Raw genomic sequence first — 27,765 nt, 5'->3', positions numbered from 1 at the left:
TTGTGTTCACCGTTTATGTCCCCCACAACAATATCATCGTTGCCGGTCATCAAAGGTTCGCGTGTGCAGTCCGACATGCGTCGATCATAGCAAATGCCAGGCTCTGGAGAAAAGGTACCAACACTGACGACGAGGCATGGCAAATATGCGCCGTGAACTCGATATCGAGATCTAGATAGGTGTGTACGAAGTATCTTGGCTAGTTCGTCCAGGAATGAGAGTTCAACTCAAGCCAACAACCGCGGTTGGTCTTGAGATCCTAGGCGACAGGCAGATAAAAAGTCCGAGAAGTGATGGGCCAAGAAGGAGCCGCTTCATGATAGCCTCGATCCCATCCCTCGCTCTTGTCGGCTTGGCCTTCGAGAGGGATAACACCGTCCGGTGCTCTTTACCAAAGTTTAAGCACAAGTGGGGCGGCGACTCCGAGGAGGTACATGTACCTAGGTACCTACCTGGTAGTCTTGAGATAGTCCAGTTGCTCGAAGTTTGCAAAAGCAGCGTTCGTGTATTCTTCGAACTTTGGATTATCTAAACGAATTGTCGCTGAATGGATTTGTTCGGGTTGACGACGTATGTGGGCGGCATATGGTGCGACTCGAATTGAAGGGCGCGAAGCTCCCTATGACGGGAGTTTGCCTTTCCAGCCCAGTGAATGGTAGAGCACAGTCAGATGGCAATGATACATACCAGGTCCAGCAAAAAAAGCATACACGAATCTCCTCATGTGCCTTGCCCATATTAACTCTCAAAGACATGGAACTGCGGCCTCTTCGAGGTTCATACCGCAGAACACAGATGTCCAAGCTGGCACTAATAAATGGATTCGCATGGCGGTGTTGCATGTGTGCCGACCGCATTTAAGCAGGCCGAGGAGTCCGGGGTACTCCGTATGAAGGCAAGGTACACATATCCTTTACCCGGTTAACTACTCCCTAGCTACTAGGTTTATAAACAACTCAGCATCGGTTAAAGGGCGCCGACCAGGTTTGTGGTAGGGTGTATGCCTTACATGAAGGCCGTGATGCACCTTGGGTCAGGCAGTAACTACAAACTAGTGCTGTTGCGGTACTGAAGTGGGGCGGGGCGGAGACAGGTTGACCAGGACAGTTCCCAAATACAGAATAAACAGCAGCCGACAACCGGCGCGTCCATGCATACGTATTGTCAGCATCGCTAAGGCACCAGACCTACCAAAGGCAAGCACACCGGCCAGCTGGGCTAGGCAGTTCTTAGGTTGGTAGGCATATTTAATTCGCATCCTCTCAAATCTTTCGTCCCTACATTCAGTTGGTGGGGCACGAAACCAGCCTCTATTACTCCTCACCCAGCACTGTAGTCGACTTCAGACGTTACCAAGTAAGTACTAGTAGTATTAAATGTACGTACGCGTTTTGTTTGCTAAGTTGCCGAATTTCTGTATCTCATTCCCCTCCCTGCCCGTTAAGAAAAAGACCGGCGGTCCAGTTCGAGTCCAATTGTGGGGAATAGAAATCGTGACGTGCTCGTCTAGTTCGGCACAGGTTTGCCGCTCCTGCTGCCTTTGAAGACGTAAAGGCTTGTTTCCGAATTTTTGCCCGCTTCGGATTGGTTGCCACCGAGTGCGCCTTCCGCATCAATGAGCTCTCGGGGCAGGGAAGGCGGAGGGGGGGTATCCAAAGTCGCCGCCGAGCTCGACCTAGACCAAGACTCAGACCTTCCACTTGACCCAGAGCGCCTTTCTCTGCTCCTGGGATCTGGATCTACTAGTAGCGAACCTTCCCAGCAGCGTCACGGGCGTGTCCTAACGGCTCACCTTGAACGACAAACCTTCAAACCCAGCATATCCACCACTGCTTCCGCCGTTATGGGTACAGAAGACGCCATTGACGGCCCCCGTCCCCGCCAGCGCAGCCGCCATAGTGCGAAGAATGTGTCGTGGAGAGACCTCCCAAGAAAGAGCCAGCTCGTCGTTATTACCCTGGCAAGGCTGAGTGAACCACTCGTCCAGACGTCTCTCCAGGTCAGTATCCTCGAGAGGGGCAGAGGCCATGTATACTTAGACCCGAGTTTATGAGCCTCTGGTATTAATACTTGCTTAGTCGTACATGTTCTACCAACTCAAATGGTTTAATCCGAGCATCTCCGATTCTGTCATTGCCAGTCAGGCTGGTGTCTTGCAGTTCGTATTCCAAACACCCAGCGCCCTGTCTCCCCCTGAAGCCCGGTTTACGAGTCGGGGGACATTTGATCAAACACGGTGCTTCACCAAGCTGCCAGTTTAGACTGGACGTTGATTCGCGACGTCACCTAGTGCCAGCTTCACCGCTGCTCAATTTATGACTGCCATGGTATGGGGACGCGTTGCGGATTCAGAACACTTTGGTCGCAAGACCGTCTTGCTGATTGGTCTTGGAGGCACGAGTAAGAACAAGCAGAAAACCCACCATATCAGTTCAAGCTAACTAGACCAAGTGCTCTCATGTATTGGCTTTGGCTTTTCTACCACCTTCTGGCAGGCCCTGGTCTTCAGATCCCTGGGCGGCATTACGAACGGTAATGTTGGCGTGCTCCGAACAATGTAGGTCGACAAAATGGGAGCCCTTGCCTAGTAGTCGTTTCATTGCTAACACTCTCCAAGGATTAGCGAGATTGTCAGAGAGAAAAGGTTCGCATCACAAGTCGCCCTTTTCGCTCTTTTTCCTCCTTTAATACGGTTGACAGATTCCAGTCCAGAGCTTTCCTGCTGCTTCCCATGACATTCAATATCGGCATCATCCTCGGTCCCTTGCTCGGAGGTATCCTCTCAGACCCAGCCGGAACATACCCCGGCTTGTTTGGCCATGTAAAGTTTTTCGAGCGGTTTCCCTATGCTGCCCCAAACTTAGTCTCGGCATTTTTCCTCCTCTGTGCCATGCTTGGTGTCTGGCTAAACTTGGAAGAGGTGCGTTTACCGATGTATTGGGACAACAAACCCACGATCACGTTACTAATGACTTATAGACGCTGGACTTACGCTCAGGGAAGAGTGACAGAGGCCTTGAGCTTGGACGCAAGCTGAGGCTCTGCTTCTCAAGCAGCCATTTCGGAGTGGCCTACAAGCCCTTGGGTTCTCAAGACCCTAGCGCCATCATCGAAGCGTCTGCGTCGGAAGACATTCTACCCGAGCCGTTGGTACCTGGCAACATTGTCAAATCAAGACAGCCTCGTCGCCGATATAGCCAAAGACTTGCTTTTCGGCGAATCTTTACCCGCAATGTTATCTTGACATTCATAGCGAGTTTCATCGTTTCATTCCATTTGGGGAGCTTCAATTCCCTTTGGTTTGTCTTTTTGTCGACCCCCGTCTACGACCCGGACAAACCCCTATCGTCACTCAATACCCTCCCCCGATCTTTACCATTCGTCTTTACGGGTGGCTTAGGCCTCCAGCCGCGAGAAGTTGGCATGGCCATGGCTGTCCTGGGGTTTGTTGGTATCTGCCTGCAGCTGGGAGTGTACCCATGGCTCTCGGCGAGGATGGGCACAGTCCGGAGCTGGCGCCTGTTTCTGCTGTTCTTTCCTCTTACCTACTTCCTATTGCCCTACTTAAGTCTTGTGCCGAGTTCGGCAGCCAGTCCACCACCAAACCCCAAGAACGGCATTGCTGTGTGGTTGGCCCTCACTGGAGTAGTCACTATCCAGGTTATAGGCCGGACATTTGCGCTTCCTGCCCAGACTATCCTGGTGAACAATTGCACACCTCACCCCAGCGTCCTAGGAACCGTACACGGCATCGGCCAGAGCGTCAGTAGCTTTGCCAGGACATTGGGGCCCGTCCTGTGCGGCTTCCTCTACGGTTTGAGTTTGGAAAGGGGTATAATCGGTGCAGTGTGGTGGGGGCTTAGCGGAGTTGCAATATGTGGCGTCCTTGCTAGCTTGTTTGTTTGGGAGGGCGACGGCCATGAGATATGTCTCGAAGGTGACGAAGAGGACGACTGGTAGTTGGAAAATACACGGTCATTGAATATTGGCCGATTTCTAGCTGCTATGCTAGCCAACTGCCCTGATTATAGCCCACTTCGAGGGGCCCATGAAATAGAATATAAACAGCAGCAGTATCGACCATCCACTTGCCGCAAAATAAAGATTCTGCCAATCTAGGCTCCAAACCAGCCACCCGCTCTCCAACAGGCCGTTGCGCTGGCCTGGTTTGTGAATGTTGTATACTGGGTTTGGCTGTGACAGTACGATTAGCTGAAGTCCATAAAGTAGCCTGGCACGGGTTTGGTGAAAATGCCAGCGTACCCTATATATAAGGTCCCAGACAGGTGAGTTGTCTGATAGACGAGGCTTGTCTCGGTGGCTAGTGTCGGGGTGCCACGGTTCACTGTGACGGTGACGCCGGGCTGACCCCCGTTGGCGCAGATAGTCGAAGCGGCAGGTGTTCTAGAGGATCACTCTTAGTAACAGGCTAGATACTATTACAGGGGAGAGAGGTAGTTCTAGTAACTTACATGGTGGCCGTTACTGTCTTGAGAACTAAAATTTTGTCAGTTTAGGTGAGCCTGACATGCTGCTTTATAATCACACTCACTGAGTTCCGTACTCGTCCTCCCCGGGATAGTCGTAATCATTGTGCTGGTAACCGTACGAGTGGTCTGCGTGTATGTCGATGTAATTGCGGCGACAACGGCAGTGGCAGCAACTTCTCGCTTAACTAAAGTCACAATTAGCACCTGACTATGGCCCTGCACCATAGGCTGAGACAGTCGGTCGGCCAGTTGGGCGGGGGAGAGAAGTTATTACCATTTCCTGATGGATAATGACAGACCGCTGTTGCGGCCACGGTCGTTGTCCAGTAGCTTGTTTCCTGCCCGTCGGTTGCCGTCCTGACCACGGTAGACCAGACGGTCGTCGTGGGCCCCTGGGGGTAGGACGTGACTGTTCTTGTTCCGCCAGTGCATGGAGCCGTCACGGTTGGGGGGACTAGAATAAGTGTCTGGGTCTGGGAGAGCGTGCTAATAACGGCTGAGAGTGAAAAAAGTAAGCTCACGGCAACTAAGTAAGTAAGATGGGGGATTGGGTTTCAAATACTCTGGGCCCTCGCCGTGACGGTATATCCAATCACGACAGTAGGGGTCGCCTTTTAACTGTTAGCCTGCCTACTCCAATTTCGCAGCCAAGCAACATGGAACAGAACTTCTACACACCGTGATCCATGTTGTCTGGGGGAGACCAACGACGAGCTTGACAGTGCGTTGGGTGGCTATCTGGTCCCCAGAGACGATAATACGCCAGGTCCCAGACTGCATGGCCGAGTACGGAATGCCGCTGTATAACATGGTGAGCCACTGTCCAAGATAGTGGGTAATACCTAGATTGCGGTCTGGACAGTTCCATACCAAGTCGATGTCACCTGGGTACCGGCAGGCTGCGTCCTGATGGCGGAACAGGCATATTCGTTCTGGTCGGGTCCAACTAGGACGGGATTTATAGATTCCTGGTTGCATCCTGAGCTAGTGTGAGCAGTTCATAACCCTCTGTTACTGGTGGCAGTCGAGTAACGACAAGTATCGAGAAAACGGAGAACGTACCCTGGAATACCGTGACGAAACTGAAGTACTGGTTCGAGGACCCGTCGATATTATAAGTGCCCCCATTGGAGTAGTCCACCCCGTAACTCGTGCAGGCCGCATGGGTGCGTAGCACGAGTACTGCGAGCAGCACCCAGAAACATCTAAATCTCGGTCCCTCCATCTGTCTGCGTGGAAGTTGAGATGTGAATGGCGAGGAGTTGTCGACGAAGCTTTGGATTTTCATGGGACAAAAGAGGAATTGCCGCAGTGGTTATGTACTAGCGCCCAAGCGGGCCTTGGAGCGAGGTGTTCTACCTAGCAGCTTGACTGACCACAGTGTCCGGGAAAAAGGGGGCCCAAGACTGCAAGGAAAACACAATATCCCAGTATCCATCTATCCACGCACGGGAAGGGCTGTATCGAGCTCGAAGACGGGATGGCATATTTACAAAGGGTGCAATGACGGCAACAGTTGGCGGCCGTGCCAGATACCTGGAGAGAACATGGTCGAGGGAAGAAAAGCCAAATTACAAGCCCCTGCTCTCCCATATTACAACCATTCAGCCTGTACGCAAAGCAGTTCCAACAACCAGAATGTCCCTCGACACGCTAGCTGTAGGGCCAAGAAAAAACAGCGGGAGGGGAAGAGGTCTTTTCTTTCGATGCCCCCATAGGTCCACAGGAGCCCCTGGGCTATATAGCATCGGATGTCTAGGTGGGGGGAAAGCTTTGGGCGGCAGAGAATATGAGATGAGATAGTGTCCGGCAGGGGTAAACAGTCGAAGCGTAGTAAAGATGGTGACGGGGAATAAAACCCGATTAGTCAACCTCTATCAGTGCAGAGCCGAGGAGCATTTGCGGCTGCAGCGCTGCCGCGAGGGAAGGGGGAGGGTAGTTTGTTTGTTTCCATTGGACATCCAGATACCTACGGCATGCCTTGGGGTGGTCAGTCCCTCCCGGTGGAGCTGAGCTACAAAGGGATAGTTAGGTAACTGCCTTACACCAAGAAAGCTGCTCCTTTCCCGTCAGCTTTATCTAGCGCGCCATGTAGCTAATTGCAGAAAAAGTAAATAAAAAAGACACACAAAAAGGAGGGCAAATAAAATAAAATAAAATAACTATGCCGTGTATAACAAACAGAACAGCAGATAGAAGGGCGTGTAACTAGGCGAAGAGAGTGAGAGAGCTCGGCGGGAGGACGAGGGCCGTACGGTCATCTCTCTCTCTCTCTCTCTCTCTCCCTTCCTCCCTCTGCTTTCTCGATTCCTTGGGGGCGGGGACCACTCGTGGGACGTATTCTGCCTATTCAACTCTAGACTAATATCACCCACTCCCGCATCACCTTTGTGCATGTTTCTAGGACTCGGAGTGCGGCCAAGATAAGAAGACTAGATCACCGGCTTCCCATGGGGTCAACGCCAAGTCCGAGACAAGAGATTGTCCGCCTGGTGGATGGATGTCCATAGGCGTAGCTAATATCTGCGATATCTACACTCTCTCGTTTATATTTAGAATACAGACGCAAATTTAGGTGCCCTAGCCAACCTATATTTACACGGGCAACCTTCCGACTTTCGGGGCAACACAGTAGTAGAACAACAAAAGCCCGACTAGGAGAGCAACTTGGCCTGCAAAGTTTGAACTCGTGAACAGAAGACGTGCACGGAGGAACCAGCGGTTAACGTGTTCCGTGGACTGGGCAGCGGGACACCGGTCGGGGGTATACCTACTCAAATATAATAGATCCGGGTTATTATGACACCTAGAATTTACCACCCGTGATTGTCCCTGGGCGGCGAATACACCCACCTGGAGCTGTTACGAACCCATTAAAGTCACCCAGTACGTCTGACTAAAAATAGACAAGCACTGTGTTACGGAGGGGCCATAGTATATGAAGTCAATATACTACGAGATGTTGATGGATTGGTCATACACAAGTGTTCTTGTTCGTCGGGGTGACGGGACGGCAGGCGCTGTATGACGCTGATCATAGATGATATTCTCCTATCCTTGGTGGTAACTGTTGCGAGCATGCCTTTAGATAGATATTTGGACTGCGGGAATCCGACGGCGTACCTTACCTACCATTCGCCGATTTGAATGTGGGAATGCCTTCTTCACGCTAAGTAGACTGAGGGTTATGTAGTAGTAGGTGGACGTTCCAGAGCCTCGGGAGAAATGCAAATCGAAATTCTGCAAACCAGAGTATGGAACAAATAAACTAGAGCTACAGTCGATTCCGCAACGTTCCAATACGCAAAACCCAATCTTGTTGTCGGGTTCCTACTCATTAAGGTTTCATGAGCGGTGGCTGATACCGTGACGAGAAGCGCGCGTCTCTGTGATGGGAGCACGTGTACTGTATGTATGCATGTACTGTACGTATTGGGTATGGACCCGAATCAATCCAATACCAAGGATTTGTACGGATACCGATGACCGATATTCCGTAATCGACGCTTGGTGTGGGGGCCGGTATTCCGTAGAATCGAAACCCATGGGACCAAACCCTGAGCTTGACCCGCGACTCCGATCTCCGCAGCTCTAGTAATTATTGTGCTCTCTATCCGTATAAACGACTAATTTCAGCCGCCTGTGGGATGGCACCCAGCCTGACCCTAAAGCCTGACGGCCCGGATTTCATCATCAGCGCCGTTCCTCTTGATAGTCGAGCATTCTCGCCGTTCGGTGACGTCGTCGAGAACCCGCGACCAGACCTGCACCCTTCTGTCGCCAGTCGCAACCATGCCTCTTCGTCGCTTCCTTTGGACGGCATTGTCGCCAATCAAGGCACAGCCATAAAATACCAGCACCTGTCGCGCATGGCCAACCACTACCACCAGGCTCCGAGCGGCAACCCTGGTGTTGCCGTCATGAACATGTTCGTTTGCTCTGCGCGGCTTGACATCCGCTCTTCTGAACCTGGTCTCGACGAGTTCGCTTCTGTCCACGTACCCCAACTTTTCCCTGTGTCGGTCCTCGAGCGCCACCCCTTCACCACCCAGACCTTCATCCCGCTCACTACCGACGACCGCAAGCGATATCTGGTAATTGTCGCGCCGAGCCTGCCCCCTGCCATTGCCGACCAGGCATTGCCTGTCCCTGTCCCGGGGCCGGCAGACGCTGCCGCCTCACGCCGTCTTCCCGGCCGCGGGTTGCCAGATGTCCGTCGCCTACGCGCATTCATTGCCAGAACGAACCAGGCCGTTACGTATGGGCCTGGCACGTGGCATGCGCCCATGGTCGCGCTTGGCCCTGCCGACACTGCCATCGATTTTGTCGTTGTCCAGTTTTCAAATGGCGTAGGCATTGAGGATTGCCAGGAAGTTGCTCTTGCCTCTGCCTCACCGGCTGAAAGCGGTGGCAGAATTGCGGTGAGATTGCCGCCAGTTGGACCGAGGTTGGCCAAGCTGTGACTCCCTTGAATTGTTGAATTCGTACATACACGCAACCCCCTTTCTAGCTTAATTGTTATTCTATGATACTTATGACGAGAAAGAACGAACTGTCGTACCCCGTTTTGCCTTGGCCACGCACGGGTGTTGTTAACCGTGGACGGACTTGAGATCGATCGACATTGACTGGAACCAGATACGGACAGAATACGCCCATCGAGAACTCATGATCCGGGCTATACAAACGCCGCAGGACTAACTCGCGTCGTAAGCTCACACAGGACAGAGGATTGAAACTTAAGATGGCTGCTCCGACTTCAGTCTCTTTAATGAATTCCTCTCGTGCCCATTGGCAAGTTAGTGCAATCCGTACTGTTATTGGGCATGTACAAGTACACACCCAACGCCTCACTTTGAGGACCTTTGGTCCATAATAGCAGGCGGCAGTTGATGATTTCTGAACAACCCTAACCCGGACTGACCGCTGTACGTGAAGGTAAGGTCGTATGCGTACGGATGCCCAGTCCAAGTTACATATAGGTCAGGTAGCCTTGTGGAAATAATATCGGCCTCATAAGGTTAGATACCTTGGGTACGTATTCTAGGTGGGTTTTTTGCTAGCACCGATACAAAACAACCACCTAGTTCTTTGGCCTGCACAATTTGAGCGCAGCCGCCTTTGCACATATAGCTAGCATCCTTTTGCCTGCGTGTTATTTTCGCCTCGACCGCTGCTGCCGTCTTGACGGTCATAAACACCTAGACGAGGGCCGGCCTCGCTGGTTTATGCGGATCTCGCTTACTTCTCGAGGTTCGCCGCTTGATGACAATATGCTCCAAACCGTGGTTAACGGAAACGAGTTTCTTGATCTCTCCGGCGTGGAGAGCAAGCAAGGCGAAAACCCGTATAATGCCCTCATCAATGCTTGTCATGCCCGACCCGTAAGTCTTGCTCTCATTCCGTGGGGATATTGGGCAAAAGCACACAATCATGAAGGCAGGGGCTTGATGTCGGGAGAGTTCAGCGCCTCGTGGCAGGCGCGAAACCTAAGAATCTCAAAAACGCACAAGAGAGGCTGGAATTGGAGAAATTCAGAGCTGCAAACGCAGAAGAGAAGGAGACCTGGGTATAGGAGAACTAAAAGAGAAACGAGAGGCAAAGTTCGAACCGGGCTAACTGTAGCTGCCAGGCTGAGATTCAATCGCGATATACCGCGCACCGAACGGCCAGGAACTTGCAGCAGCGCGAGAAGTTCCTGTCGTCCGAGTTCAAGGGGTTGAATCTTGACCCTGTCTTGCTGCGGATCGAGGACCCAGAGGAGCCTGGCTTCCAGGACCCTCGCAACTGCCTGGTATTTTGGGCTAGGCCGCCAGACCATGTACTGACGCTGGCTTCCCATGTCCAGGCGCTCTTGAAGAATGCTGCTCCAAGTATGTACTGCGATTAGCGAAGTTCTTCGAATCTGGACAACAGCTGGCTGACTTGCTTACTACCCTAGGCTTGTGGTTGATGCCTCTGCACCGTATGCATTTGACTACTCTCGAGGTCACACACTCGCGGAAGATTGAAGAAATCTCGAGCTTGGTGGCATCTTTGCGGCCCGTCATCTCCGCGTTAACGAACTTCACCTTCACGCACCGATCTCGACTAGTGAAGCCTCTGATCTCGTACGACCTCTCAGCCATTGCCCTATCCTTTTTGCCGGCGGCTGGCGAGGAGGTGCTTTCGCCGAAGCAGACGGTCCACTCGGACGTTCTTGGTGATAACGTGGCAGAAAAGGATGGCTGCTACACATACCATCACCTCCGACGCGATGTCTTTGAGCTGGCGCAGAGTACAGGTGTGAAGATTGAGTCACGTTACGTGGTGCCAAGCGCGCACATTACTCTTGCTCGTTATGTCAGCCAAGGGGACCATGACAGCTTCGCATCGCGGATACAATGGATTGAGGCTATCGAGGAGATTAACAAGTGGCTCGAAGACGAGGTCTGGGACGTAGCTGGCAAAGACTTTCTTGGCGAATGGATTGTTGGACAAGAACGGGGACTTGACGCTCGCACCGGCACCCTCTGGTACGGAGGTGGCCGCACCATTATGGTGGGAGAGGGGTTTTGAGTGATCATAAATGGCCGCGACCAGGAAGTTCGTTGCTCGTAGGTCCGGAGAAGCTAGCACCGTTTCTCATAGGCCATCATTGGAAGTTAGAGTTCTTTACCTGCCCCCCTCTCCATGGTACCTAGGTAGCTCCTTGATTCTGAGTAGATCCGTGTGCCTGCCAAGCCACCTTCTAGTTGCTCGCTGGATATCTTAAGTTAAATGCGGCGGAGGTGGAATGCTACTGCCAAATGCTAATCCATGAGGTACCTGTAGATCATTGCTACACACCGATCATGGCACGCCTTCACTCATTCCCTCCCCCTGACCCATGGCTTATCCCAAAACCGGCCGCGACCCTCTAGTGAAAGCCACGAGAGAAACAAAGGACACCGTTCTGGTCAAATAAATTCCCACTAAGCGAACAAGATGCGGGTATCCCATTCCATTACTTATTACCGCTAATAGGCACCTTACCCTAGGATACCTTACTTATCTTAGGTACTTCCATAACTTAAATGGGCAAGTAAAGTAAAGTTCGTGCCTTAAAAGGTTTGCATTGAAGAATATCTAGGTTGGTAAGGTAACTAACATTACTACACATACACGTACAGTTCTCGTTACACGGTAAACTAGAGCCTGAGTTACCAGGCTTTAATACGTGAGTAAGGTATTAGTACGTACATTTGGTACAGTGCATTAGGGTAGTCGCGGGGCCCCGACCCCCGCCAAATCCCCCAGATTATCTAAGGTAGGTAGGTAGGTAGGCACTCCAAAGACTTCTCCACTGACTTGGAATTACTACCAACTACCTTCCTTAGGTATCCGTACCTAACCCAACTACTTTTTACCCTGCCCGCCTTGTTCAGCAGGCATCCCCGCGACCTGTCCCGACTGGGACGGCGTTCTCTCTTCCACATCCCCATCAAGAGGCATTGTCGCCAAATGCGAGCATCCTGCCGCGCCCACCGCCTTATAGGATGCAGAGATCCAATGCCTTTCTGTCTTGTCGAATCTGCGAGGACGTTCGCTGACATCCACCGAGCCCCGACCCAAACTGACCTTGAACTTCGAATCGAGAATTCGGGCCTCGTCTAGACGACCGCTCGCCGACGGCGTGCCTGTCCTCTAATAGCTTCTTTCTAGTTGACTACATATTTTTTGGTTGCTCGCGCCTCGCTCAACGGAATTGAATCCTACGCGCCGACGGCTCCTCGACCCCCTCTTGCTATGGTGGAACAGCGGTCGGCGTTTTTGGGAGTCTGGATCATCGACAAGCCCGCTGCTCAGGTTCGGCTTGAGGCGTGTTATCTGCAGCTGTGAAGCTGCAACGGAGGAGACTGAGTGAGGTGAGCCAGGTAATGAAAGGAAGCGAAAGACGAGAAGAAAAAAATACTGGTATCCTGTTAGCTCTGCTCGCGAGCCGCCTTACATCCGTCGCTCTTTTCGAGCCTTAGCTTCTGTGGTTCCATGATTGCGCCGCTTTGGATGACCCCTGGTCAACCATTGGCCACCACCGGCGAAATGGACGGGAGGAAGCCCCAGCTTGGAGGGCCTTTCTTACCCGAGCGCTCGGCACAGAGCACGGCTCTCCCGCCAGTCGCCGAGATACCCTCGCCGCGCGGCATGGAGAACTTGCCAGCAAGTAGCCTACGAGACGCCTTCCGACTCATGCCCAACGTGACGAGCACTGTGAGAGCCGTTACACCTGAGCCGTCGGTCGACGCTGTTCCAGATAGTATGGGGAGCGGTGTGGCGCAGATATCTCGTGGTGCAACTTCTGCGTCGCCGCAGACCTCTCCGCGGTTGATTCCAGGCGCAGGCGTTACAATGGGGTCCTTGGGTGGCCGGCGTCAAGGTGCGGTGTTCCACGAGGCGTTTGCCGGGTCCCTCGACAGTGCCTCGTCAAGTCCTCCGCCACGCCCCCCGCCGTCATTCAGGCCTAGAACCCACACTATGGACGGTGCTTTTCGCCAGCAACTTGCCTCTGCTGCCGAGGCACGTCACCGGATGGGCTCCTTCTCATCTTCCGGCTCTCTGCCAATTTCAGAGGACCTGAGGCTTCCAATGCTTCAGCCGGCCTTTGACCCGTATCGATTGCCGGATCTCCGGATTCCGATAGCCCCCTCTGCCCCAAAGGATAGGAAGACGTCCACAGCGAGGAGTCGCTTGACAAAACGACCTTCATCCCGTCCAACGTCGCCGTTGTCATCCGCCCCTCCGTCCGTCGACTCGTTGCCCTTACCTATCCCTACTAGCGACGCAAATAAAGTGTTGCTGTTGATGAAGAATTTATGCGGGAGAATGCGTGGCGAGGTTGAGTATCAAAGGGAAGCCAGGGGCTCTTGGCAAGCTGGAATGTGTTATATTGAGGAGGAAAAGGGGAGCTTGATGTTCGACTCGGGTGAGAGTGGCCCCTTTCACACTCCTCTCATATCAGACCTACGAGCTTGCCGGGTGGTTCCGGTAGAACTACCGGACAAAGACGGCCAATGTCTCGAAATAGCCAGCCCGCACCTCAACCTGGCCCTGCTCTTGCGGCCGCTAATTCCCGAAGAGTTGGATTTGTGGCTCGCGGCTTTGCTTTGCTGGCAGCAATTAAGGCCCTCTGGGCTAAAAGCTGCCGGGGCGAGGTCATTTAGCGCAGCCACACCCACAACGCGGTCCGGGATAAAACACCGCGCGTCTTCCTCCGGCTTAAGGGAGGCCGCCATCATCAAGATAGGGAAGGTCATGTTGTGGGACAAAGGCTTCGCCACTTCGCCCCAGGCAATTGTCAAACGGCCATCTACCCGCGACTTGCGGTCGTCGCAAACGTCGTGGAGAAAAGTGTCTTGTATTCTCCAAGACAACGGGGAGTTCAAACTAATGACAGACAACGACGTCTCAGTTCTATCCGTCATTGAGCTTTCGCAACTGGCTAGATCGGCCATCCAGCAGCTTGATAGATCCGTGTTGGACGAGGACTATTGTATTGCAATTTTCCCAATCTACTCGTCAACATCAACCCAGCTGTCGATATTCCGGCCCGTCTATATTTCGCTCGAGTCTAGAGTGCTGTTTGAAGTATGGTTCGTTCTCCTCAGGGCCTTTACAATCCCCGACGTCTATCGTCTTGATCCTGCGAACGGAGGCCAAGTCTATGAGGTGATAGACATCAATGCGGAGCCCGCGGGAGAGACGTTTAGAGTGGAGAAGACAATATCCATCAGGATCACCGAGGCCAAGATTCGCGGCCGAAGCATGACGTCGGACGGGCCATTGCCGGATCGATATGGCAAAGGCGTTGAGCAAAATCCGCTCATTGGTAACTATTTAGCTGAAGTGATACTGGATGGCGAGGTGCGCGCTAGGACAACCACCAAGATGGACACAAAGAACCCCTTTTGGCGAGAGGACTGCGAGTTCCATGATCTACCGGCCTCACTGCCCTACCTTTCGGTGCTACTAAAAAGGGTTGAGGGCAATCTTGAAACCTTCAGTCATCAACTACAGGCAACCCTAGGGCTGGTGAAAACCGGCGGTCTCACTGAAGTTCTGTGCGGGTCTGTTGACATACCCCTGCACCAACTGGATCGCGGCAAGGATCACGAACAGTGGCTTCAAATATATGACGAGCGACAGCAGTCGATCGGCTCCATGCTAGTCAAAGTTCATCACGAGGAGCTTGTTGTGCTGCTCTCCAAGAAATATCAGCCACTGTCCGAACTCCTCCACCGATTCAGCTCCGGCCTGACCGCCCAAATAACCGAAGCGCTGCCCGGACTCTTGCGTAGGGTCGCCGAGATCTTCCTCAACATCTTTCAGGTATCTGGCCACGCAACCGAGTGGCTGATGAATATGGTCGAAGATGAAATTGATGGCATCGGGAGCCAGGCGGCGATGAGGAAGCCGCGATTCAACCAGCGACTCAAGTCTGATGACTCGATTGATTCTACCAGTGATCGAGAGCAAATCGTCCGCGACATGGGCAAATCACTCCAGGGGGAGGCGAACCTGCTATTTCGGGGCAATTCCTTATTGACCCAGGCCCTGGAGTTCCAGTTGCGACGCCAAGGCAGAGAGTATCTCCAGGAAACACTGGCCGATAAGATACTGGAAATCAACGAGGCAAATCCCAACTGTGAGGTTGATCCCGGCAAGCTACAGCCTGGCGATGACATACAGCAGCATTGGACCCAGCTCATTAACTTAACCACCGAGGTTTGGGAATGCATCGCGACTTCTTCTGACCGGCTTCCTCCTGAGCTAAGACATGTCCTCAAGTATATACGGGCCGTCGCTGAGGACCGCTACGGCGACTTCCTGCGCACCGTCACGTATACATCTGTCTCAGGCTTCCTTTTCCTCCGTTTCATATGCCCAGCCATCTTGAATCCCAAGCTATTTGGCTTGTTACGCGACCATCCGCGTCCGCGCGCCCAGCGCACCTTAACACTCATTGCCAAGGGACTGCAGGCCCTCGCTAACCTTTCGACGATTGGCAAGAAGGAGATGTGGATGGAGGCCATGAACCGATTCCTCAGTGCGCAGCGGCAGTCAATCAAGGATTTCCTCGACGGGGTCTGTGCTATTCCAGTCGAGCGCACAAAGCTGACGCTGCCTGCGTCCTACTCGACGCCCATCACTATACTAGGCCGCCTGTCGCCCGTTGCCCGTGAGGGATTCCCTTCGCTGCCTTACCTCGTCGACCACGCCCGGAACTTTGCCGCCCTCGTTAAATTATGGATGGATGCACATCCCGTCTCTGCGAACAGTTCTAGAGTCTACGAAGGCGACATACTCGAATTCCATAATTTATGCACTCAGCTCCACCGACGTGCGATGGAGTGCTTTGCCCACATTGAAAACCTTCGCGCGGCTGATAATGCCAGTCAACCGGGAGATGATCCGCTCGGCGTAGCCGATGCAATGGACCGTTTACATTTTGCAAATCTGCTCAACACGTCACCGTACGGAAACTCTGCTGCCTGGATGGAGAATGAAACACGTCCACCCGGGTCTTCGGGCAGCGAGGTGGACGAGTCCGGAACCGGAGGCAAGGAGGCCCGGTCTGGCCGTGAAACGAGCTCCTTGCGTCAGGTATCTAGGACCAGTGACATATCGAGCCAGGGTGGGACAGTTCGGAGCCTACGTGCGCGGAAATTTCTTAGTGGATTCATTCGCAGGACCCGGATGGCGTCGCCGGACCCTGTGGCGGCGTCTTTCCAGGCTACAGGTAAGGGCCGCGACCATAGCCGGGACCAGGAAAGAGAAAAGGGCTGGGAGAAGGCGAGGGACCGCAATGGGGGGCTCGGCTTGCTGGAGCCAAAGCCTCAGCAATAATATGATTTTATGTAGTAGCCGCCAGGATATTCATCCGATGGAGAGATACCAAGCAGTTGTCTGCCAAAGAAAGTTATAGTACGGGCTTCATCAATTGTGGCAAAAACTGGCCTGCTGGTTATGTTCAAACCTTTTACACATATGTTACGAGCCAGTGATAATGCAGTGGGTATCTAGTGCAGCCTGCCTGGCTAAGAAGGACTTGTTTTGGCCATTGGTATATTGGTTACTTTGCGCTTTATTCTTCCGAAGGAACGGGAAACATCGAGATTTCGCCTTTAGCCTCAGTGAAACCCCTTTCACCACGAGCTTTTTCACCAAATCCCCCAACCACTCAAAAGCTTTTTGACTACGAGGAGCCTCCCTACTAGGTAGCTAAACCCCATAACGAGTACCTTTTTTAGGTCCTGATGAGCACCTGAGAGACAAGGCACATCAAAGTAGTTTTCAGCCTGCCACAGGTCAAGTGAAGAATTTCTTGTAGGCGGCCTTCTCCTTGGCGATTCTCGCACTTGCCGCCTTTTTGACAATGGCTAGCTCGTTGGTAATGGCGGCATCTTCTGGTGATAGCTTTTTCGCCTCCTCGAGACTCTTAAGAGCGGCATCCTCATCCTTCATGCGCACTTGTGCATAACCCCTCCGGTACAGCGCCTTTGCCTTGTCCTTGTCCGAAATGCCCGGGACGGCAAGTGCATTGTCGGCAGCGCGCACGCACTCATCCCATGCCCCCAACTTAAGATTCATAAGCGCTGCATTGCTATTGAGAGTGACGCGCAGAGCATCCAGTTTCTCCTTGGTGCCCGACGGTTCATTGTCGAGTTCTGGGTCCTCGTTGAGATATCGTAGTCCCTTTTGGTATTTGTCAAGTGCCACGCTAAAATCACCGCTCTTGAACGCCTTGTTGCCAAATTCCTTGCAGCCACTGGCAATTTCGAGAATTTTGTCTGCCACTGGGGGCTTGCCGTCAGTATTCTGGTCTTCAGGGAAGTCCTCGTAGTTATCGCCAAATGCATCGGGAACCCTGGACTCGGCTGCAATGGCGTCGGAGTCCGGAAGCTCGCCACAGTCTGCAATAATTACATCCCGTGTTGGCTTGTCGTTTTGAGTCGTCAGATTCTCGATTTGGCGCACGACAGACTTGCCGCTGAGCACTTGACCAAACACAACGTGCTTGTCATTTAAATGTGGCGTCTCGACAGTCGTGACGAAGAACTGAGAGCCGTTGGTACCTACAGTGTGCCAAGGAGTGTGTTAGAAGTCATTTATTTGCCATAAAACGAGATTCAAATTCCTTTGGAGAATGCGCGAGTATTGCAATAATTGCGGGCGAAGTACTGTCACTTACCGGGACCAGCGTTGGCCATGGACAGCAAAAAGGGACGGTCGTGCTTCATTTCGAAGTTCTCGTCTTCAAATTTGGTGCCGTAGATTGACTCGCCGCCAGTGCCGTTGCCGGCAGTGAAGTCGCCGCCTTGGATCATGAACTGCTTGATGACCCGGTGGAATATGGAACCCTTGTAATGAAGTGGCTTGCCCGTCTTGCCCACCCCCTTCTCACCGGTGCACAAAGCACGGAAGTTCTCCGCGGTCTTCGGCACGACATCGTTGAACAGCTCGAAGGTGATGCGACCAGCTGGCTTGCCGCCAATGGTGACGTCGAAGAAGACTCGGCTGCGAGCCTGAGCCTGCTTAATTTCCTCGGAAGAAGACATGTTGACTACTTCTCGAATTAAGAGGACGCTGGATCGAGGCACGTGGAAAGAGAATCAGGAAGCTGAATTAAGACGTTGGAGGACAGCTAACGTCCCAGGAGGAAGGTGGGGAGAAGGAGGGGGACTTGGCTCCTTGTCCAGGCAAGCTTTTGGTCTCAGAAGTCTGAAATAGAACTGGTAGAGCTGCCGCTCAAGTATGAAACGGGGAGGAAAGTTGAATGGCACGCTTGACAAGACGAGGGCGATTGATTGAAAGTGTAGGATTATACCCGAGTCTGAAGAACCGCGGCTTGACGGTCCAACAAGGCTGTTTATACGCCCAGTGCGAGGTGGGGAGGTTTCTTGAATCTTCGACGGGAAGGTGGGGCAACCCATTTAAGTCCCAACATACGCCCAGTGCGAGGTGGGGAGGTTTCTTGAATCTTCGACGGGAAGGTGGGGCAGCCCATTGACGCTAATGTTTGAATGGGGCACCGTCGGCAGATACTGGGTACATGAAATTAATGGGCAAAACAACAGCAGGTAAAGTTTCCAGCACCAATCATCATTTGCAGCATTTTGTTCAGCACATCGGAACTGGACCTCTCCAAAAGGCCTTTGGGGCCAACAAACATCGGAATTTGCCCATCTAGCGGTGAGTAGGTAAGCATTTGACGCCTAATACCTGAGGGTGGAAGCTGAGCTTATAATTTGACCACGCTACGGAGAGTCCTTAGATTTGATATTTGGCTGAGGTTGTCCTCCCTTCTTGCTGGCTTGACCTTGATTTGTCGATATTTCCAAGGTGACCTTACTCCGTATTCCCGTTAGCAAGCTGGGTTCTAGATGACTGATGTGGGGGTTCTAACCGGTCCGTCGTTGACTAAAGCAACCTCCATCATGGCTTGGAAGACGCCGTCCTTCACCTTCTTTGCATCGTAGCCTTCCTGCACCTTGCTGAAGAAATACTGGTACAAGTCTCTGGCCTCTTCTGGTCCTAAGGCCCCGTGGAAGTCGGGCTTGGTTCCTTTCTTTGTCGAAGCGAGAAGTGTGAACTGGGACACTGTGGACCGCCATCAGATCCGCTAGCGCGGTAGCAAACTAGTACCACATTCTTACCGCAAAGGACCTCGCCATTAATGTCTTGGACACTTCTTTTCCACTGACCCAGGCTGGTTAGGGGAGCGAGCAGCAAGGTGGCATGTTGAGGGATAAAAAAAAGCTATCATACCCGGCCTCTTTCGTCATCATCCCATAACCTCATCTTCAAGACCTTAGCTGCCATAAATTCAGCGTCTTTCTGGGTATCTCCAGGAGCCACAGCTGCAAAGACTAAGATGCCTTTGCCGATGGATGACACTAGCTCTTTCTCTACCGTGACTGAGGCTGAGAGCACTCGCTGGAGGATAGCTGCAACTAAAAGTGAGAACACGGAAAAGCAATGACCTTGCAGACTTCAAAGGCCCACGCAAATACGCACCCTTCATTTTGGGGGAGGGGGTACGATGCCCGTAGATTACTCTTCAGAGTTGAGAATGAGCGCTTTCGTTATGATGGGAAGTTTGAAGAGAGGTCGGATTACACGAAGTAGGAATAATTCCGTAACTCACTAGGTAATTACCTACGCTACTAGTAATTACCTTACCTACCTGCCTGTACTATTTACACCATCCCCACCCAGGCTGCGTCTCTCAGCTGGAATTCCCGTGCCGCGGTCGGGGCTACCGCTACGACACAGACAATCCTCAAAGCTAAGATAAAAAGAGACGTGCACGATAACCCCTGCAGCCAAAGACTGAAGCCGCCGTGGAAATTTCTCCTCAGTAAGTCCTCCCCATGTTGGTATAACATGTACTCCGTAGATACCACGTAAAGAGGAGAATGTAGTAATACCGATTTCTGAGTATTTTATCGTGGACTGCAAGAGTTCATTCGTGTCGCTCTTGGGTGTTGTGGCCTGAAGAATGACAGGGCTACAGTGCGGGCTAGGGAAATAGAAGAGTCGATTGGGAGGGGTTGTCTCGCCCCATTTAAGGTACAGGAGGTGCTAGGAACAACGCGTCTTACTGCCTTACGTACTGTCCATACATGTATACCGTACCTAGACGGCAGGAAGCCACACGCGGCGAGCCGCAGCCGCGAGCTGGGCTTTCTTTGATTTGGCTTGGCATTCCGATTCAGCAAACAGCCTGGCTCTTTCAACGACAGCCGTGCTTCTGCCATCCGCTACCGTAACCGCCAAAGACTCAAAACAGCGCCTGCACCTCAATCTTGTGGCGACCGCTCTCAGGTAATTATGTGCGGCGCCTTGCGACGTGCCACAATTTTGTCATTTCTGCGTTTCGAGCTAACGTTGCGAGCTTCGTCAGCGCTCGACCACACAGCCCACTACTTTCACGGGCTTCACCCTAGCCCTTGGTGTCGCAGCGCCACCGGAAGCATATCAGGTCGACCTTCCCGGAATTAATTTCTCTCCCAAAGGCGGCGGGAGACCACGTACAAGATGGCGGCGCGCAAACTTGCACAAGAAGTGGACAAGTGCTTCAAGAAGGTGGCCGAAGGTGTCGCAGAGTTCGAGGGCATATACGAGAAGATCGAGCAATCCAACAACCCAGCCCAGAAAGAAAAACTCGAGGACCAGCTCAAGCGCGAAATAAAGAAGCTGCAGAGACTACGAGATCAGATCAAGACATGGGCGGCGAGCAACGACATCAAGGACAAGGCTCCTTTATTGGACCACAGGAGGCTGATAGAGACGGTTTGTAATCCTGCTTCCCATGACATTTCAGCAGGCGGCCTCTGCCGCCGATCTGGACATTTTGCGCTTATCATTCGTGTTTTAGCAAATGGAGAAGTTCAAGGCGGTCGAGAAGGCGATGAAAACAAAGGCGTACTCGAAGGAGGGTCTGTCGGCAGCCGCGAAGCTGGACCCCAAGGAACAGGCCAAGATGGAGGCGTGCGAATTTCTGAGCAATACGGTTGATGAACTCGAACAACAGATCGAGGCACTTGAGGCCGAAGGCGAAGCAATACAGGCGACAATGAAGAAAGGGAAAGGCCACAGCGCCAAGGCAGACCGCATGGCCGAGATCGAGCGCATCATCGAACGGCATAAGTGGCACCAAGGGAAACTAGAGCTGATACGACGGTCTCTGGAGAACGGGGGTGTCGAAACCGAACAAGTGACTGATCTAGAGGAGAGCATCAAGTACTATGTGTCAGACGGCATGAATGATGACTTCATGGAGGACGACGGCATGTACGATGACCTGAATCTAGAAGAGGAGGAGGACGTGTACGGCATGAACCAGGAGGGCGACAAAGGTTCATCGCAGGATACTCAGTCGGTACAAGATGACATTGGTGAGCCGGAGACAAGGGCTCCAAGTGTGCCGGCTGCCAAACAACGTGCGACGGTCGATGCAGCGGCGGCGTCGTCTGGACGGCGCCCCTCAACGCAGCTCAAATCACCCCTTCCAACCCTTGCAACAGTCCATAGCAACCCACTGCCGACCATTGGCAACGGGTCGTCGAGTGCTGTTGCCATGAAACCAGCGTCTGTCCCGACTAGACCTGCTGGCGAGGGCCTAAAATACGCCAGCGCGGCCGCAGCCGCTGCGGCAAGCGATAAGAACAATGTAGGAATTGCACCTCTACCGCCGCCGCCATCAGCAACACCAAGCGCTATCATCTCGCCATTACCAGCCTCACAACCAAAGACGAGCACGGCAAACTCTCCCAGTTCAACATCGATACAGCCGGTACAACAGGACAAGCCGACACACGCCGTCCCCGCGCCGACAAGTATGCCGCCAACGGTTGCCCCGGCGCCGGGGTTACCAGCCAAGCCAGAGGCAACAAGAGCCACGTCCTCGCGGGGCAAAGCGCCAGCTCAGACGGCCGCATCGGAGCCTATAGGATCCTCTTTGAAAGGTCAGGAGAGAAGATAGTCACCAAGGGTGTCGTTATCGTGCTAACATTCTATTAGTGGGGCAAACAAACGGCACGACCAATGGGATTAGGCCCATCGAAGAGGAAGAAGAGGAAGAAGAGTCCATTTACCACCTTCCCGCATCCTTGCAAGACCTGGTAGAGTCATTTGAAATAACCAAAAAGCGTCCCGCACCCCCGGGCTCGCCAACAACACAGAGGATGCAGGCTTCATCAGAGGCGAGCAAGCCTGAGGCGGTTGATGCAGAAGCACCACGGAGCTACCAGCCCGAAGTAAAATACCACACGCACACGCAGTTCCCACAGGAGCCGTTGTCGATATTCGACGACCCTAGACTGTATTCGCGTATTGACCCAGACACACTGTTCTATGTATTCTATTATAAGCAGGGTACATACCAGCAATATCTGGCCGCCAAGGCGTTGAAAGACCAGAGTTGGAGGTTCCACAAGCAATACCAGACATGGTTTCAACGCCACGAAGAGCCGAAATCTATCACGGAAGAATTTGAGCAGGGAACATATCGGTTTTTTGACTATGAGAGCACATGGTGTGTCAAATCTTCTTGCCCACTCAAATGACAAACACGTTGCTTACCTTTTTTCCAGGATGAATCGTCGCAAGGCAGATTTCAAGTTCGCCTACAAGTTCCTTGAGGACGACGTATAATCTCGGCTCGACTAGGATCTGCGCGCGGATGGTTGGCCTGTGGGCTGTGTGTATAAGTTTGCGGATATTTGTCAAGATAGTGCACGAGGCTGGAGGTGAGAGGAGAGGATAGGCTTATTCTCATGGACGTGGCTGGTGCTTTTTTATCCTATATCTTGATGAAATGGTAAAGCAACTCACCCGGTATGGGCGCCTCGCCACCCTATCAGGCAAACTCGCAAACCTTTGTGGTAACGCAATTTGTAAGTGGTGCCCGTCCCGCGCTCATGCCCGCGCAGCCGCCTGCAATGTCCATTTTCCAAGAGTCAGTCCAAGACCCAGGCCGCTATACAATTTTATATATGAGCAAAACCTCCCACCAACGGCGAACAATATGACTTCTCACAGGCAAAAAGTATAGACCAGACAGTCGTTGTAGACGCCACGAGGTAAATCGTATGGCGGCATCAGGACGAGACTCTGGGCCTGTTTGTCACAAGTATCGACGGCCTTGGTTTATTATGTAGTTGTCACATCTTAATAAACTCTATCCTTCTGCAACTTAGGATTTTTGGCGGTCCTGTTTCGTTCACATGAGCGCAGGGCATAAACATCCCTTCCCTCGTCATACAATGCCTGCTTGGTCTCTAGATGCCGGAACCGGCACCCTGGTCGGAGCGGGACGGATGTTTTAGCTACAAAACAGCCTCGAGCCTTGCTCTACTTTCGGGTTCGTTATCCGTAACGACGGTGGCTTTCTGACTACCTGGCTTGGGTCCGGCAGTTCTATCTTGGGTATTTGCTCAGAGAGCCTAGCGTTCTGCCTCGACGACAAACTGGTATCTGCAAATCAACGTGGGGCATGGCCCCTAAAATGAATGGTGTCGGTGCCGAACAGGGAATGTAGGGGTGCGTAGTCTTCGTCATATTGGAAATGGCACACCTTGAGGCAGCCCTGCTTTTAGTTATCAGGCACAATGACACAACGGAATACGGAGTAGTTGGTAAGTACATCTCACATTGTTCCGGGCACAAGGCGGCAGCGGCACCAAACTTATGAAGCAGGTTTCTTATTCTTCCTTTAATTTTTTTGTTTTGTTCTTTTGAGTAAATTTTATTAATTTTCTTTTAGGAAAAAATGGGGGAGGCACGTCGGTAGATTTAGCACGCTGCAACACTAGAGTGCCGAAATGTGGGACTCTGTAGACGAAGCAGAATGGCATTAGGTATTTCTCACCGACAGCGGCAAACCTGACGAGGCTGTCGTTCTCGGCCGCTTCCTTGTTCTGTACACCGAACTTTGTCAAAGGGCGGGAGCTCGGAAGAAGGGTGGGGGAAGTTGCGGGGCTTTGTGATGGGGAACAGTTCTTGTTGTGGGATTGGTGGCGGAGGGAGACTAAGTTCCTAAGCTTGCATTTATTGCTCAGCCGCACTGAGAACGACGACAACTGCACTGTCTGGACCAAACAGGCTCTTCTATTCCATTATATTTTCGCACTTTGATCCGCCTTTTTGCTTCTTCTCACTCTGCCCGAGGCTAGCCTCACTGATTTGAGATGGCCCAGGTACCGGTAAGATTGGTCGAAGATAAGAGGAGTATCTCAAGTGACGCCATGCTATTGGAACAAGGACGTTTTCTTTACAGGCGGACCTGGATTAACAGTCAACCTCTCGTCTCGGTGCTCTGCAAGCTGCCCACCATGGTTCCTCGCTTCCCACCTCAGTCTCCCTTATAAAGATGCTGTGCCTGCGCCTTGTGTGGGGTGGGGTGTTTCGTGGCCCCGACATGATTGTATAGGCCCCCCCTCCTCCCCCCCACCCTTGCTTGTTGTGTCTGCGAGGCTCTGAGGATTCTCTCTTATTCTTCCAAGTCGCAGCTGATCCACTAGATTCGACTCAGTAGTCATATACCCTGCTTCTCGCCCTGCATTTTGTCGTCAGCCCTGATGAGGCGACTGGCAAAGGACTGGCGAGAAGGAGCGGGCGGGCCAACTTATCCCCCCTCACCCTTCCCATGGGTTAGTTTCAACAGGTTGAGGCTATCTTCTTCGCCTTTCACGACTGAGCCCTCTTGCTTGTACTACCCCCCTTCCCTTTTTTTTTTCTTCCTTTTTTACTCTTCACGACACCTTTTGCGACTTCCTCACCGAAGCCGACATCTGCGCAGGAATACAAGTATGACTTAGAGTACAGCTTTTGTGCACTTCCTCAAGCGAGGTGTATTTTTCTCACTGTCCCCTCCATAGCTTCGGTTTCGAGCTGTGATTGATTGGTGTGGCCGTAGCGAAGGTGTCTCGCCGAGCCCACCCAAGCAGCGGACCGAACTGAGCCTCCTCAGAGTCGCTCGATCTTCTCTTCTGTTCCGTGCATGACCCCGATGGCAGGGCTTGTTTGGCTGTTCCTCCCCATCACTGTGCAGCAAGGACCCCCTCTTGAGGGGGCTCGAAAACCCATTCTAGAAGCTCGATGTGCAGATGCCTTTGCAGATGTCCCTCTCTACACACCCCATCCTGGCCAATTGCCAGCCTCACACCTACGGTGTGCAAGTTGCTTCGCTTCACTTCTTCCAAGCCCGTGGCAGCCGTATTTTGAGCTGGGTATATTTTCCGTTCACCATCCTCGTTGTCCGGGGAGGTATGCGTCAACCATCTTCACTGATTGCTTCTCTCACTTAAGCGCCGTATCGTTTCCTCTTCCCCAGTGCTCTCTGTCATCATTATTTTTTTCACCCTTGGCCATAGTCAGACCTGTGAGTTCATCCGGGTTCTATCTTTGCCCCCCCCGCGGTGTCCGGAAAACTGTCCAAGAGGGGTCGATTGCTGATAATATCGGATTACAAGATCGCCTTCCAACTACGCTCTTCAAGACTAGCGGATCACAGTACGGTAAAACACTCGGGCATTACGGACATCAAGTCACGGAGCGGGACCAGTTTCCATGGATAACCATAGTCACTATGATTTCTACCGGGCAGCCTCGAACCCAGACGATTCCCCGCCCGGCCCTTTCCCCATGCAAAAAACCTTGTCCGAGGCCACAAGCTACACAGTTGACAGCAGCATGTCGGCTAGCACATGTTCGTCGGGAGGCTACCTAATGGATTACCCTCTGAGCTCCCCTACGTTTGAGAATGCCACCAAATACGACAAGTCGTCGTCCTATTATTCGACGATGCACGATGACGCTCAGAACACAGACTACTTTGTTTCATCCACCGGAGCCCAATATGCACATGTCGACATGCAAGTCCTCGAAGATGTTCCACTTGTCACAGCTCGGTCCTCGGAAAGGTTTACCACCGCCGTTGGCGATATCGAAAACGCCGCCAGCCTAGCTATGCAGCGAGCCCAGTCACGGCTCGACTTGGGTGGGGAACAGCCTTCAATTATTAGCTCGGATGCCGTCGGAAACCTGGCCCAGCGACTACTACTTCGAAAGCGAGACCGGTGCACTGCAGACCGGAAAGCAGTGCAAAACGTCCTCTACCACCATCTCTATCAGCTCTTCAAGGAAGAGGGGACATTTCCTGAAGACCTGAGGGTGAGCGAGGCACTCGAGGAGGCGGCCTACCAGCTTCAACTCAGGCTACAAGGACAGGAAGCATCTAGTATATCCTACCTTGCAATTGTAGCAGTTCTTGCCGAGCTTCGGAAACAGCTGGCAAATGAAGATTCTGGGGCTCTGGGCCAAGAGGTGCCTGCCTCGCCGTTTCTAGAGTAAGTCAATAAGCACATCTGGCAAGAAGATGCATGTAACTAACCAACCACCAGGTCCCCCATACCAGAGAAAGAGAGATTTACGTGTCTTGTTTCCGGGTGCAAGCAAAAAGGGTTTGGCCGGTCAGCAGACTTGGACCGTCATTACAAAAACGTGCACCTAGAGGAGGTGCACAAGAAGAAATTCTCTTGCGACTACCGGAAGTGTCACCGCCGTGAAATCCCCTTTTTCCGTCAAGATCACTTCCGTGACCACCTCCGAGAATTCCACAAGGAAGATCTTCCTCGCCGTGGTAGCAAGGGTGATGCTGAATGGTGGAAGACTCGGTCTCCCCTCGCCATGTTTAGCGGGTGGTGGCGTTGTAATCGGTGTCTAACCACACGAGTGCAATACGCAACTCACGGCTTCGAGTGCCCAACATGTGGGAGTAACTGCGAGCCCGACCGACAGAAACACCGAGTGTCTCCTTGCTAAGGCAGCAAAAGCAGGAGATGTATTTCTCGTTCCCTGTTTGTCTTACTCTGCTTTCGCCCTAGAAGCTTTCTGGCTTGCTTTTTTGTCGGATGTGTCGAATACTGAGGAATATGGGCATCAGATGTTCGCCCTCTAGGTTGAAGTGTTGAGTGAAGGAGGCCAACTGGTTCGGTGATAAGGAGTTGGATGGATGGCCACAGGATTCAATGAATACTACCTACTTACGTAGGATTTTGGAAGGAGTATCGTGCGAAGCGAAAGTGAAATACCTGTATACTGCTAATGTCTGAGCGAGTCAAGGCCGTGATCCCATCCAATAGGTTTGAGAAACTCGTTCACTTCCACCGCCACCGAGGAAAAGATAGGCACCTGCCTTACCTTGGTCACCGTATCGTAGTTCTTGACTGTCTATGGAGTACGTCCGTTGGGATACTACCTCAGTACCTACCTTAGGTACTCTGCTACTATTTACCTTGTCCTCTCGCCCGTCCGGACCGGGCAATTGTATCTGCTGCGGCAAAACCAACACCCGAGTTACCTACATACCTTAGGCGATTTTGGCTAACTGTGCAACATTCTAAGCCTTTTCTGGTATGAGAACAACCCTGTGAAATGGGATAAGGAGGGGTTTGTCCAAACCAACCCCCCCCTCCCCCCTCCCCCCTCCCCCCTCCTCCCGCCCCTCTTCTTACCCGGTCGTACCCCACTTTTTGACCCGATCTTCGAAGAGTTTTACCATCATCGGAGATTCATTCAACGAGAGAGCAAGACGCGGGAGAATTACTTGTATGAGGTTGCTTCATCATACATCGGCTGTGGAGGAATCCTTATATACTTACTACAGAACCTAACAAGCCAAATCTCACGTCGGATTCGCACTACCGGCTGCTTCCCCCCCCTCTCTCTTCAGGTTGTGTCACGTCACGACGCT

The 27,765-nt window shown here is 52.5% G+C and overlaps 9 protein-coding genes across 9 annotated transcripts; 5 read left to right on the top strand and 4 right to left on the bottom strand.

Annotated features, from left to right (window-relative positions):
- The first annotated feature begins 1,127 nt into the window (after positions 1-1,127).
- B0T26DRAFT_683577 (major facilitator superfamily domain-containing protein) lies at positions 1,128-4,222 on the top strand. Its single transcript, XM_060440814.1, has 7 exons — positions 1,128-1,999; positions 2,079-2,158; positions 2,291-2,400; positions 2,452-2,557; positions 2,618-2,644; positions 2,701-2,920; positions 2,980-4,222. Exons 1-7 carry the CDS (start codon positions 1,616-1,618, stop codon positions 3,958-3,960), a joined length of 1,908 nt encoding a protein of 635 aa, XP_060302201.1. The 5' UTR covers positions 1,128-1,615; the 3' UTR covers positions 3,961-4,222.
- On the bottom strand, positions 4,209-4,984 carry B0T26DRAFT_797387 (uncharacterized protein; the record flags this gene model as incomplete). The annotated part of the gene is made up of 4 exons (XM_060446928.1): positions 4,765-4,984; positions 4,553-4,675; positions 4,473-4,497; positions 4,209-4,404 (listed from the first exon to the last, which is right to left on the bottom strand). Exons 2-4 carry the CDS (start codon positions 4,590-4,592, stop codon positions 4,209-4,211), a joined length of 261 nt encoding a protein of 86 aa, XP_060302200.1. The 5' UTR covers positions 4,593-4,675; positions 4,765-4,984.
- On the bottom strand, positions 4,713-5,740 carry B0T26DRAFT_842399 (uncharacterized protein; the record flags this gene model as incomplete). Its single annotated transcript, XM_060447562.1, has 5 exons — positions 5,553-5,740; positions 5,361-5,469; positions 5,169-5,289; positions 5,053-5,101; positions 4,713-4,986 (listed from the first exon to the last, which is right to left on the bottom strand). Coding segments are annotated over exons 1-5 (714 nt in total), but the record flags the coding sequence as incomplete, so codon positions are not given.
- Positions 5,741-8,137: 2,397 nt separating this feature from the next.
- On the top strand, positions 8,138-11,048 carry B0T26DRAFT_736271 (ureidoglycolate hydrolase; the record flags this gene model as incomplete). Its single annotated transcript, XM_060443312.1, has 4 exons — positions 8,138-8,911; positions 9,794-9,874; positions 10,123-10,363; positions 10,432-11,048. 4 exons carry the CDS (start codon positions 8,138-8,140, stop codon positions 11,046-11,048), a joined length of 1,713 nt encoding a protein of 570 aa, XP_060302198.1.
- A 1,503-nt stretch (positions 11,049-12,551) lies between these two features.
- On the top strand, positions 12,552-16,352 carry B0T26DRAFT_634317 (uncharacterized protein; the record flags this gene model as incomplete). The annotated part of the gene is made up of 1 exon (XM_060436618.1): positions 12,552-16,352. One exon carries the CDS (start codon positions 12,552-12,554, stop codon positions 16,350-16,352), a length of 3,801 nt encoding a protein of 1,266 aa, XP_060302197.1.
- Positions 16,353-16,757: 405 nt separating this feature from the next.
- Positions 16,758-18,173, bottom strand: B0T26DRAFT_11183 (cyclophilin-like domain-containing protein). The gene is made up of 2 exons (XM_060433283.1): positions 17,698-18,173; positions 16,758-17,581 (listed from the first exon to the last, which is right to left on the bottom strand). The coding sequence occupies exons 1-2, from the start codon at positions 18,062-18,064 to the stop codon at positions 16,815-16,817; spliced, it is 1,134 nt and encodes a 377-aa protein (XP_060302196.1). The 5' UTR covers positions 18,065-18,173; the 3' UTR covers positions 16,758-16,814.
- A 712-nt stretch (positions 18,174-18,885) lies between these two features.
- B0T26DRAFT_669738 (D-Tyr tRNAtyr deacylase-like domain-containing protein) lies at positions 18,886-19,530 on the bottom strand (the record flags this gene model as incomplete). Its single annotated transcript, XM_060439096.1, has 4 exons — positions 18,886-19,106; positions 19,163-19,205; positions 19,275-19,453; positions 19,524-19,530. 4 exons carry the CDS (start codon positions 19,528-19,530, stop codon positions 18,886-18,888), a joined length of 450 nt encoding a protein of 149 aa, XP_060302195.1.
- Positions 19,531-20,546: 1,016 nt separating this feature from the next.
- B0T26DRAFT_631082 (Not1 N-terminal domain, CCR4-Not complex component-domain-containing protein) lies at positions 20,547-22,664 on the top strand (the record flags this gene model as incomplete). The annotated part of the gene is given in 4 exon segments (XM_060436316.1): positions 20,547-20,801; positions 20,887-21,976; positions 21,990-22,545; positions 22,604-22,664. The coding sequence occupies 4 exon segments, from the start codon at positions 20,547-20,549 to the stop codon at positions 22,662-22,664; spliced, it is 1,962 nt and encodes a 653-aa protein (XP_060302194.1).
- A 2,831-nt stretch (positions 22,665-25,495) lies between these two features.
- B0T26DRAFT_11053 (uncharacterized protein) lies at positions 25,496-26,975 on the top strand. The gene is made up of 2 exons (XM_060433272.1): positions 25,496-26,359; positions 26,414-26,975. The coding sequence occupies exons 1-2, from the start codon at positions 25,581-25,583 to the stop codon at positions 26,832-26,834; spliced, it is 1,200 nt and encodes a 399-aa protein (XP_060302193.1). The 5' UTR covers positions 25,496-25,580; the 3' UTR covers positions 26,835-26,975.
- Positions 26,976-27,765: the final 790 nt, after the last annotated feature.

This window comes from Lasiosphaeria miniovina (assembly GCF_030549165.1).
Source record: "Lasiosphaeria miniovina strain SMH2392-1A chromosome Unknown B0T26scaffold_1, whole genome shotgun sequence".
Classification (NCBI taxonomy): Eukaryota; Fungi; Ascomycota; class Sordariomycetes; order Sordariales; family Lasiosphaeriaceae; genus Lasiosphaeria; species Lasiosphaeria miniovina.
The sequence above is the reverse complement of the archived record's forward strand: the minus strand, read 5'-3'. Positions and strand labels throughout refer to the sequence as shown.

Excerpts from the sequence above, each read along its gene's own strand:
- B0T26DRAFT_683577 (XM_060440814.1), top strand. The coding sequence starts at position 1,616 with ATGAGCTCTCGGGGCAGGGAAGGCGGAGGGGGGGTATCCAAAGTCGCC. Across the intron at positions 2,558-2,617 it reads GTTGGCGTGCTCCGAACAAT|GATTAGCGAGATTGTCAGAG; the intron begins GTAGGTCGACAA and ends ACACTCTCCAAG. Across the intron at positions 2,921-2,979 it reads TCTGGCTAAACTTGGAAGAG|ACGCTGGACTTACGCTCAGG; the intron begins GTGCGTTTACCG and ends AATGACTTATAG.
- B0T26DRAFT_11183 (XM_060433283.1), bottom strand. The coding sequence starts at position 18,064 with ATGTCTTCTTCCGAGGAAATTAAGCAGGCTCAGGCTCGCAGCCGAGTC. Across the intron at positions 17,582-17,697 it reads CATGGCCAACGCTGGTCCCG|GTACCAACGGCTCTCAGTTC; the intron begins GTAAGTGACAGT and ends GGCACACTGTAG.
- B0T26DRAFT_11053 (XM_060433272.1), top strand. The coding sequence starts at position 25,581 with ATGGATAACCATAGTCACTATGATTTCTACCGGGCAGCCTCGAACCCA. Across the intron at positions 26,360-26,413 it reads CCTGCCTCGCCGTTTCTAGA|GTCCCCCATACCAGAGAAAG; the intron begins GTAAGTCAATAA and ends ACCAACCACCAG.